Source organism: Monodelphis domestica, chromosome 2, assembly GCF_027887165.1.
Source record: "Monodelphis domestica isolate mMonDom1 chromosome 2, mMonDom1.pri, whole genome shotgun sequence".
NCBI classification, from domain to species: domain Eukaryota; kingdom Metazoa; phylum Chordata; class Mammalia; order Didelphimorphia; family Didelphidae; genus Monodelphis; species Monodelphis domestica.
This window is the reverse complement of record NC_077228.1, coordinates 395,637,367-395,649,499: the sequence shown is the minus strand read 5'-3', so window position 1 is coordinate 395,649,499 and position 12,133 is coordinate 395,637,367. Positions and strand designations below refer to the sequence as shown.

Here is a 12,133-nt window from a genome sequence, read left to right as displayed (position 1 = left end):
GGACATGACCAAAAAATGACTGACCAACAATAAAATAGAAATTATTTTTATTCTTTCCTCCAAAGCTCTAGTGAGTTAAGAATTTTGTCAGTGTGAACCATTGTTTTAAGTGCAGGTCCTAAAATGCTTCTCTAGAGTTATCATAAGTAAGACAAAAGGGGTAAAGTTATTTAAACAAGTGTCTTAGGAAGGCAGTAAGTAGATGGAAAGACTGAATAACTTGGAGTCAGGACAACCTGGGTTCAATATCCCCTTGAACTCTCAATAGTTGTGTGACTCAAGATATTTATTCAATTTTTCTGAGTTTCAGATTCCTTCAATATAAAACAGGGTTTAATAGTATCTACTTCAGATTATTTTTTGAAGACCAAATGAAACTATATGTAGATAAAGTGCTTTGCAACCTTAGAATGTTTTATCAATATTAATTATTCCATCTCATGACTAGAGAAGTTGGTAGAAAACTGGTTTTATTTCTTAGAGTGGCAATCTGTTTTCACAATTTCTAAGGTATCTTTCCTTTTTGAGTGATGTGACCTATATCCTTTTATGCCACAGGTTGCTTGTCATTAAGTCATTTTCCATATTGTTCAACTCTCGGTCACCCCAAATAGAGTTTTCTTGGGGAAGATACTGAAGTGGCTTGCTAGTTCTTTCTCAGCTCATTTTTCAAATGAGGAACCAAGGAAAACGGGGCCAAGTGACTTGGTCAGGGTCACATAGCTAGTAAGAGCAGGCTCAAATTTGAACTCAGGGAGATGAGTCTTCCTGATTCCAGTCTCAGCACTCTATCCACTGTACCACCTATTTGCCTACCTTGCCACAGGTCCATATGCAAAATAACTTTTTCTTCTACTTTATATTAACTAGAGTCACACCTGAAAGGGTAGCTGATGACTGCATCAGAAAGAGAAATGTTCCAAAGCATACAGAGCATCCATTTCATACAATGAATAAGTGTGATTAGAAGAAAATTCCCTCAGCACTCTTGTTTAGCACTTACTGCAAGGATGATCTGGAGAGAACTGTGTGCCACTTCTATGTACTGGTACTCGAGCAAACACCCTGAGACGGTGATATAGCGATGGTCCTCTGGGGCCCAGTCGGGGGCTGGTGTCACCGATGTCACCGTACATCCTGGGCCATTCTCCATCCACCAAGAACGGTGCATTGAGATATTAAAAGTCAGAATCAGATCTGTTTCCTGTAAGAAGACAATTTACAGGGGAGAGAATTACTTCTTGAGTATTAGTCTGCATACTTTGGGCTAATAACTGTTTAGTGTTTCCAGTCCACTGTGAGAGGTGATCTCAGTCATCATACTGAAGAGAGAAGCATCAAAAGTAAAAGGCGATCAGTTCCACTTAAAGATTATGTGTCTATTGGCTCCACTTCTGAAGATTTGTCTGACAGACATAGTGCAATGAAAAATATCTTATTAGAAGTGGCTCAGCAGGAAAAAAATTCCCCATAGCTTACATTGCTTTCAGCAGTGGAGAGCATTAGTACTTAGGGACTCCTAAAGATTTCAAAGTGTGACCATTGAACCAATGTTACAACTGGATCTAGTATAATTCTGCTTTTCTTTATGGAGCTGCTCTATATCTCCTCCCTCTCAAAAAGTGCTCACTTTGGGAAAAAAGTAGGAAAAAATACTGATTTGGAATTAATTCCTCTTGGAAATTCAGGATCATTTTGTACTTGATCATGACTAATGGTACAACTGATAATAGCTTTCCCAAATGAATTCACAAATAATATGACTCAGACTTGCCCTTGAAAACTCTTTAGTATCTCATACAATTATTGACTATAGGATGTCTACTTGCTTCCCAACATAGGAGTTGCTATAACTGTCTTTTCAAGGAAAAAACCCAAACTAGGAACATTCATCTATCTTCCTCAGGATGGAAGCTTCATCCTGTTCAGTAGAGAGCATTTATTCATGAATGAAGGGTAATGAACTGGATATTGTGAAGAAGTAGAAAAGGAATGAAAGGAATGATCTTTACTTTACAGGAACTATAGATACTCTTGTAAATATGTAAACTTCAAAAATACAAGAGGAAAAGAGAAAAGAACTAATCACACAAGCACACATAGAGTTAGCTAGCTAGATGTGGGGAATTAGAATCTCTTTTTTAGAAATATCTATGGATACTTCCTATTTTGAGAAAGAGTAAGAATGCAGGTTTATTATCATTATTGCTATTACAAGGAACTATAATTATATGGCAACCTCCATTTTTTTCAACAAGTTTTCACAATTATTTTGACAAAAGAGGTTTTTGGAAAGCAAAGTAGATAGGGTAGAGCTTTGTTTTAAGGAAACTATAGAGGTGGTTAAACCTTTAACTAAATTTGCCTACAATAAGAGACAGATGCTGTATACAAAATCGGATCTGACTACCATCTCTGCTCCTTTTCACTAGATTATATAGAAGGAATTGAATGTCAGGATTGAGATGAGGACTTGGAAGGGCACTAATACAGAGGGAGCGTTTATGTAATTAGGGCAGCTAGCACCCATTTGCTATACACATATTGCTCCTCATGAATTCACAGAAATGTGAATTCATGAGTATAAATGACAACTTTTTAGGATAATAAATCTAGATGTAAAGTAGAGTTATCCTAAAGTAATATGGTTGCTATCTTTGGAGAAAAATATGAACATTGTAATTTCATCTTTGCTGAATGACCAGAAAGAATGAAGGGACTTGGGTTCTAACTCTGACTTGGCCGCTGATGAACTGTATGTGTTACAAATTACTTCATCTCTCTGTGCCTAAGTTTCCTCATCTGTCAAAAGAAGAAGTTGGTTTAGTTGGCTTCCAAAGTCTCTATTAACTCTGAATGCACATGAGATAGATTCAAGATTGCAATTTTGCTTGAGTTTTTTTTTTTTGTAAATTTGAATTAGTTCCTTAAATATTTGGGAAATTAAACCTTTGTCAGGGAGTTGTGTTATAAAAATGTTCTCCAAGTTTGTTGCTTTCCTTCTACTTTTGGTTGCATTGGTTTTGTTTGTACAAAAACTTATAAATCTGATATAATCAGTCATTCATTTTTCATTTTGCAATGTTCTCTATCTCTTACTTGATCTTAAATTCCTTCCTTTCTCACAGATCTGTTAGGTATACTATTCTATATTCACCTAATTTACTTATAACTTCCCTCTTTATATTAAAGCCATTTACTCATTTTGAATTTATCTTGGTATAGGTTGTAAAGGGTAGATCTAAAGCTAATTTTTCCCATATTGTTTCCCAGTTTTTCCAGTAGTTTTTTGTCAAATAGTGAATTCTTTTCCCAATAGCTGGGTTTTGGGGTTCATGGAACACTACCTTGCTGAGGTCATTTATCTCTAATCTATTCCATTGATCCACCCTTCTGTGTCTTAGCTAGTGCCATATTGCTTTGAAGAATAGTGCTTTATAATACAATTTAAAATCTGGTACTACCATCCTTCATAATTTTTTTCATTATTTCCCTTGATATTCTTGATCTCTTGTTTTTCCAGATGAAGTTTATTATATATTTTTTCTAATTCTATAAAAAGTTTTTGAGTAGTTTGATAGGTATGGCACTGAATAAGTAGAATAATTTGGGTCGGATTGTAATTTTTATTGTTAGCTCATCCTAACCATGAGCAATTAATGTTTTTTGGTTATTTAGTTCTAGTTTTAATTGTGTGAAAAGTGTTTTGTAGTTTTTTCATATAATTCCTGTGTTAGTCTTGGTAGATAAATTCCTAAATATTTTATATTGTCTAGAGTGATTTTAAATTGAGTTTTTATTTCTAACTTTGGTTGCTGAATTTTGTTGAAAATATATAAAAATGCTGATGATTTATATGTGTTTATCTTGTACCCTGCAACTTTGCTAAAGTTGTTAATTATTTTCACTAGCCTTTTGGTTGATTTTCTAGGATTCTTTAAGTCTACCATCATCTCATCTGCAAAGAGTAATCCTTTAGTTTCCACATTGCCTACTTTAATCCCATAAATTTCTTTTTTCTTCTCTAACTGCTCCTGCTAGCATTTCTAGCATAACATTAAATAATAGAGGTGATAATGGGCATCCTTGCTTCACTTCTGATATTATTGGAAAGGCTTCTAACTTGTCTCCATTATATATAATACTTGCTAATGTTTTAAAATTTATGCTGTTTAATATTTTGAGGAATGGACCTTCTATTCCAATACTTTCTAGTCTTTTCAATAGGAATGGGTGTTGTATTTTATCAAAGGCTTTTTCTGCATCTATTGAGATAATCATGTGATTTCTGTTGGTTTGATAATTATGATATGCTTAATTATTTGGATGGCTTTCTTAATATTAATATTAAATCATCCTTGCATTCCTAATATAAATGCCACCTGGACATAATGAAAAATCCTTGTGATAATGTGATATAGTCTTTTTGCTAGTATTTTATTTTATTTTTGCATCTATGTTCATTAAGGAGATTGGTTTGTAGTTTTCTTTCTCTGTTTTTGGTCTGCCTGGCTTTGGTATTAACAACATATTTTTGCCATAACAAGAATGTTATAAGAGACCTTTTTTGTTTATCATGTCAAATAATTTGCATAGTGTTGGGATTAGTTGTTCTTTAAATGTTTGCTATATTCACTTCTGAATCCATCTGGCTGTGGGGATTTTTTCTTAAGAAGTTAATATATGGCTAGTTTAATTTCTTTTTCTGAGATGAGATTATTTAAGTATTCTATTTCCCCTTTTGTTAATCTAGGCTATATATATATATATATATATATATATATATATATATATATTTGTAAATATTTGCCCATTTCACCTAGATTTCATATTTATTGCCATATAATTGGGTAAAATGGTTCTTAATAATAACCTTAATTTCCTCTTCATTAGAGGTAGGTAAGATCACCCTTTTCATCCTTGATACTGTTAATTTGATTCTCTTATTTCTTTTTTATTATATTAACCAATAATCTATTTATTTTATTTTTTATTCAAAGTATCAGCTCCTAGTGTTATTTATTAGTTTAATAGTTCTTTCAATTTCAGTTTGACTAATTTCTCCTTTAATTTTTAGGATTTCCAATTTAGCTTTTATCTGGGAATTTTTAATTTATTCTTTTTATAATTTTTAAAGTTACAAACCCAATTGACTGATGTTCTCCCTCTCAATTTTGTTGCTATGGGCACCCAGAGATATACATTTTACCCTTGAGTACTGCCGTGGCTATATCCCATAGGTTTTGATATGATGTCTCCTCATTTTCATTCTCTTTAATAAAGTCTGTCATTGTTTCTATAATTTCTTTTGTGACTCACAAATTTTGAATTAATAGATTATTTAGTTTCCAATTAATATCATTTTTCCTGATCTTTATTTTTATTTTTTTTGAAAATTTAATTTAATTAGTCAATTTAGCATATTTTCCTTGGTTACAAAAAGAGGTTCTTTCCCTTCCCTCCCCACCTCCCCCTTCTCATAGACAATGCACAATTCCACTGGGTTTTACATGTCTCCTTGATCAAAACCTATTTCCACATTGTTGATGTTTGCACTAGGGTGATCATTTAGAGTCTACATCTCCAATCATATCCCCATTGGCCCATTTGACCAAGCAGTTGCTTTTCTTATGTTTCTACTCCTACAGTTTTTCCTCTGAATGTGGACATTTTTTTCATACATCCCTCTAAATTGTTCTGGATTACTGCATTGCTACTAATAGAGAAGTTATTAGTCTCTGTATATAATGTTCTTCTGGTTCTGCTCCTTTCATTCTGCACCAATTCTTGGAGGTCATTCCAGTTCATCTGGAATTACTCCAGTTCATTATTCCTTTGGGCACAATAGTATTTAATCACCAATAGATATCACAATTTATTCAGCCATTCTTCAATTGGAGGGCATCCCCATATTTTACAATTTTTTTTATTGCCAACACAAAGAGTGCAGCTATGAATATTCTTGTACAGGTCTTTTCCCTTATTATCTCTTTGGGGTACAAACCCAGTAGTGCTATGGCTGGATCAAAGGGGAGGCAGTCTTTTAGCACCCTTTGGGCATATTTCCAAGTTGCCCTCCAGAATGGTTGGATCAGTTCACAAATCCACCAGCAATTCATTAATGTCCCAATATTGTCATATTCCCTCCAACATTCATTGCTTTCCTTTGCTATCATGTTAGCCAATCTACTAGGTGTGAGGTGGTACCTCAGAGTTTTTTGATTTGCATTTCTCTGATTATTAGAGATTTAGAACACTTTTTCATGTGCTTATTAATAGTTTTGATTTCTTTATCTGAAAATTGCCTATTCATGTCCTTTGCCCATTTATCAATTGCAGAGTAACTTCAGTTTTTGTACAATTGATTTAGTTCTTTATAAATTTGAGTAATTAGACCTTTCTCAGAGGTTTTTGTTAGGAAGATTATTTCCCAATTTATTTCTTCCCTGATAATTTTTGTTGCTTTGGTTTTGTTTGTACAAAATTCTTTTTTTTTAAGTTCTTACCTTCTGTCATGGAATAAATATTGTGTATTGATTCCAAGGAAGAAGAGGGGTAAGGAAGGGCTAGGAAATGGGGGTTAGGTGACTTGCCCAGGGTCACACAGCTGGGAAGTGTCTGAGGCCAGATTCAAGCCTAGGACATCCCATCTCTAGGCCTGGCTCTCAATCCACTGATCTACCTAGCTGCCCCCTAATCAAAAAGCTTCTTAATTTAATGTAATCAAAATTATTTATTTTACATTTTGTGCTTTTTTCTAACTCTGGCTTGGTCTTAAATCTTTTATTTCCCAAAGATCTGACAAGTATACTATTCTGTGTTCACCTAATTTACATACTTTCCTTCTTTATATTAAAGTCATTCATTTATTCTGAGTTTATCTTGGTAAAGGGTGTGAGATGATGATCCAAACCTAATATCTCCCATACTGTCTTCCAATTTTCACAGCCAATTTTGTCAAATAGTGGATTTTGACCCCCAAAGCTGGGATCTTTGGGCTTATCAAAGACTGTCTTGCTGAGGTCACTTACCCCAGTCTATTCCACTGATCCTCCTTTCTGTCTCTTAGTCAGTACCATATTGTTTTGATGACCACCGCTTTATAGTATATTTTGAGATCTGGTACTGCTAGGCCACCTTATTTTGCATTTTTTTTCATTATTTCCCTTGATATCCTTGATCTTTTGTCCTTCCAAATGAACTTTGTTATGGTTTTTTCTAATCCAGTAAAAATGTTTCTTGGTAGTTTGATATGTATGGCACTGAATAAGTAACTTAATTTTGGTAAGATAGTCATTTTTATTATGTTAGCTCATCACATGCATGAGGAATTAATGTTTTCCCAATTATTTAGATCTAGTTTTAATTGTGTTGAAAGTGTTTTGTCTTTGTGTTCATATAGTACCTGTGTTTGTTTTGGCAGATAGATTCCTAAGTATTTTATATTGTCTAGAGTGATTTTAAATTGGATTTCTCTTTCTAGTTCTTTCAGCTGAGATGTGTTGGAAATATATAGAAATGCTGATGACTTATGTGGCTTTATTTTGTATTCTGCAACTTTGTAAAGTTGTTAATTATTTCTACTAGCTTTTTAGTTGATTCTTTAGCATTCTTTAAGTAGACCATCATATCATCTGCAAAGAGTGATAGCTTAGTCTCTTCATTGCCTATTTTAATACCTTCAATTTCTTTTTCTTCTCTAATTGCTATTACTAGTGTTTATAGTACCATATGAATAATAGAGGTGATAATGGGCATCCTTGTTTCACTCCTGATCTTATTGGGAAGGCTTCTAGTTTATCCCCATTGCAGATGATGTTCACTGATGGTTTTAGATATATACTGTTTATTATTTTTAGTAAAGACCCTTCTATTCCTATACTTTCTAGTGTTTTCAATAGGAATGAGAGTTGTATTTTGTCAAAGGCTTTTTCTGCATCTATTGAGATAATTGTTTGATTTTCATTGGTTTGCTTGTTGATTTGGTCAATTATGTGGATGCTTTCCCTAATATTGAACCATCCTTGCATTCCTGGTATAAAACTCACCTGATCATAATGACCAGCTGTCGTGATCATTTGCTGGAGTCTTTTTGCTAGTATCCTATTTAAAATGTTTGCATCTATGTCCATTAAGGAGATTGGCCTGTAGTTTTCTTTCTCTGTTTTTGACCTTCCTGCCTTTGGAGTCAGTACCATATTTATGTTATAAAAAGAATTTGGCAGAACTTCTTCCTTGCTTATTCTGTCAAATAGTTTGTATAATATTGGGATTTGTTGCTCTTTTAATATTTGATAAAATTCATTTGTGGATCCATCTGGTCCTAGGGATATTTTCTTAGGGTGTTCCTTGATGATTTGTTCCATGTCTTTTTTCTGATATGGGGTTATATAGGTATTCTATTTCTTCTTCTGTTAATCTAGGCAATTTATATTTTTTGTAAATATCCATCCATGTCACATAGATTGCCATATTTATTGCCATATAATTGGGCATAATATTTTTTAATGATTGCCTTAATTTCCTCTTCATTAGAGGTGAGGTATCCCTTTTCCTCTTGGATTATTTTAATTTGGTCTTCTTCTTTCCTTTTTTAAATTAGATTGACCAGTACTTTATCTATTGTATTTGTTTTTTTTTCCAAAGTATTAGCTTCTAGTCTTATTTATTAAATCAATACTTCTTTGACTTTCTATTTTATTAATTTCTCCTTTAATTTTTAGGATCTCTAATTTAGTTTTCCTCTGAGGATTTTTCATTTGTTCACTTTCTAGTTTTTTAATTAGCATGCCCAATTCATTGACCTCTGCCCTCTCTAATTTGTTAATATATGAATTCAAGGATACAAATTTTCCCCTTTGTACTGCTTTGGCTTCATCCCATTGATTTTGAAAGGATGTCTCATTGTTGTCATTTTATTCTATGAAGTTATTGTTACTATGATTTGTTCCTTAACCAATTTTGGAGAATCATATTATTTAATTTCTGATTAATTTTTGATTTGCCTTCCATGTACCCTTACTAATTATTATTTTATTGCATTATGATCTGAAAAAGTTGCATTTATTATTTCTACCCTTTTGCATTTATTTTCATTGTTTTTATGCCCTAGTACATGGCTAATCTTTGTGAATGTACCATGTGCTGCTAAAAAGAAGGTGTTGCCTAGATAGAAACTGTTTGATTATAATTTCTTTTTTTTTGTTGTTGTTTTCTCATATTTTTCCCCATTCTTTCCCTCTCCTATAATTGCCTGTAGTCTTGCTTCTCTCATTATGTGCTGGATCTATGGGTTTGTACTGTTTTGTACTGAAGTGCTGATTGATCAGGTTAGGCTGATGGTATTAATGAGGCCTGAGGTCAGATATTCCCCAGCTGGCAGAAGCAGCTGAAAAGGAGTTGGACTTCCCACCCTGCTATCAAGGTTGTAGCTAGTAGTGGTGGCAGCCTTTTCACTTGGAGATTAGACAGAAAGGCTCTCAGAGTAATCTGGGGGAGGGGTGTTGAAGCTTGAGCTTCACTGGCCTCTGAAGGTGTCTTGTCTTCCCTATTGATGAGATTGAGCCAGGGTGGAGTTCATCTGCAGAGCTGGATGTGCCCTGAGCCCAAAACCTCACAAAATGGGGGGCAGGAGCAAGATGGATTTTCTCGGCTGAGACTAGGCTGCCTGTCCTGTGCTTCTTCTCCAGGTGCCTACCACCTGTGTTCAACACCTTGGACCTAGTACAGATGTGCCAGCAAGGTACTCCCTCTAAAACTAGAGCCCTTACCTGCCCAGAGATTCCAGCCACTGCTTGAGGCTCAGCATTGTAGGTAGGAAAGGGGTCCTGGGATCTTCCTTCTTCCTTCCCCTTAAACCCACATGTTCTAGAATTCAGGCTTTTTTGGCTGGGGTGTAACTTTTAAGTTGAGTCCAGCCGAAGAGTTCCCTATTCTATTGTATTCTGTTCTGTTCTGTTCTCTTCTATTCTATTGTTACATTTGGTTTTCAGTTAACTTGGAGCATTGTGTTTTTGATTGTTGAGGAAGGGTTTTTGGAAGTCTGAACTTTGGCTGCCTCTAAGCCACCATCTTGACTCTGCCTCCTCCAACTGATTTTAAATTTACCTTTTCATGGACCTTTGTTATTTATAATTTTTATCTCATTATGATATAAAAAGTTGCATTTATTATTTCTGCTTTTCTCAATTTGTTTGCAATATTTCTATGCCCTAGTACATAGTTGATCTTTATTTACACACCACATACTGCTGAGAAGAAGGTATATTCCCTTTTTTTCCTTTTATTTCCTTTTATTCATATTCAGTTTTCTCCAGATATTTCTAGCATTTCATCTATTTCCCTTACTTTTTTGGTCTTATTTATCTAGTTCTTAAAGGGGAAGTTTGCGATCCCCCACTAATATGGTCTTACTATTTCCTTCTTGATCTCCTTGAATTTTTCCTTTAGAAATCTAGATGATATGCAATTTGGTTCATAAATGTTTAGTTATAATATTACTTCATTGTTTATAGTACCCTTTAACAGAATGCTATTTCCTTCTTTATCTCTTTTAATCAATACAATTTCTACTTTAGCTTTGTCTGGTATGATTGCTACTCCTATTTTTTTTTTACTTTAGATGGTGCTTAATAAATTCTTCTCCAGCCTTTTATCTTGAATCTGTGTATCACCCTGCCTCAAATATGTTTCTTGTAAACAACATATAGTAGGATTCTGGTTTTTAATCCCCTTTGCTATCCACTATGTTTAATGGGTGAGTTCATCCCATTGACATTTAGTGTTATGATTACTAACTGTGTATTGCCCTCCATCATATTATCCCCTTTAAATCCTACTTTATTCTTTTTCTCTCTGTTCAAACTCACCAAACTTACCAGTGCTTTGTCACACCCCTACTTAGGCAATTAGAAACTAATGACCTTACAAGACACCAGGACACAATAAAAGAATATCAAAAGAATAAAAAAAAAACATTTAAGATGATGTGAGACAACTCTTTGAGAAAACAAATGAATGGAGAATAGATTCAGAAGAGTGAATTTAAGAATCATCAGGCTACCTGAAATCATGACTAAAATAAAAACCTAAACATCATACTTCAGGAAATTATACTGGTTTACACATAGTAGGAAGGAACTTAATAAATGCTTGTTAAGTGATTAATTGCAGAGTGTAAGGTGCAAAAAACATAGTAGACTCTGATAATCAGAAAAATAGCTTCTAGACTATATTAAAACCAGGTGGCCTTTTGCCTCTAAAATTCTGTGACACCAGAACTATTTTTCAAGACAAATATATACAATACAATATGTAAGTAGAAAAAGAAGAGCATTTAAAAAATCTCTTGAATTGTGGAGTGGATTCTGAATCTATCTCTACTGAGAGTAAATTTTGAGGGGGGCAGCAAACTGGAGTCATTAATTAATCATGATATCCTCAAAGAGATTAGCTGAGAAGGCAAACTGTATTTTCATGAGAGAGTTGTCAAATCTTTGTTTTATAATGATCCTAATTCATAGACAGACGGACAAAGAACTGATACACACACTCATTCAGAACTGGAAGTCTTGTCTGTCAAGCAGTTTTGGGTAGAATATTAACTTTCATCTAGGTGGTACTTTGGAAAGAGTACTGGTCCTTGAATCAGAAAAATATGAGTTCAAATAAGGCTTCGGACATTTATTAGCTGTGTGATGCTGGGTGAGTGTCATCTCTGTTTGCTTCAGTGTCTTCATCTGTAAAAAGGGTACAATAATGACAACTCACATGGTGGTTGTAATGATCAATTGAGATAATATTTGTAAAATGTACTTTACACAGTACCTGGTATTTAGTGCAATGATTATTGCCTCCTCTTTCCACTTCAATCTTTCTATTTGGAGAGGAGGAACTGGACATCTTTTGTTGAGCTAGATATTAAGTTTTTAATAAAACTGTTGTCAAGAAAGTGCTTCTGTTCACACTTTGTCCAAAGAAATCTCTTATTCAAGTTAGCAAAACTATCAATAAATAGACCCATGTTTTTGACTTCTTTCTTTCAATAGCTGAATCTTTAGTTTTGTAAATCCTTGGCACAGTTTGGTTTCTGTCTAAACTTGGTCTTTCCATCCCTATATTAAGCATGGAGGTG

General features: G+C 34.0%; 1 protein-coding gene across 1 annotated transcript in view; it reads right to left on the bottom strand.

Annotated features, from left to right (window-relative positions):
* The window catches only part of NKAIN2 (sodium/potassium transporting ATPase interacting 2), a 1,364,766-nt gene that overhangs the window by 256,872 nt on the left and 1,095,761 nt on the right, over positions 1 to 12,133 (bottom strand). The window contains exon 5 of the mRNA XM_007484504.3: positions 1,004 to 1,204. Within this exon, the coding sequence (XP_007484566.1) occupies positions 1,004 to 1,204 (201 nt within the window). The remainder of the gene's footprint in view (positions 1 to 1,003; positions 1,205 to 12,133) is intronic.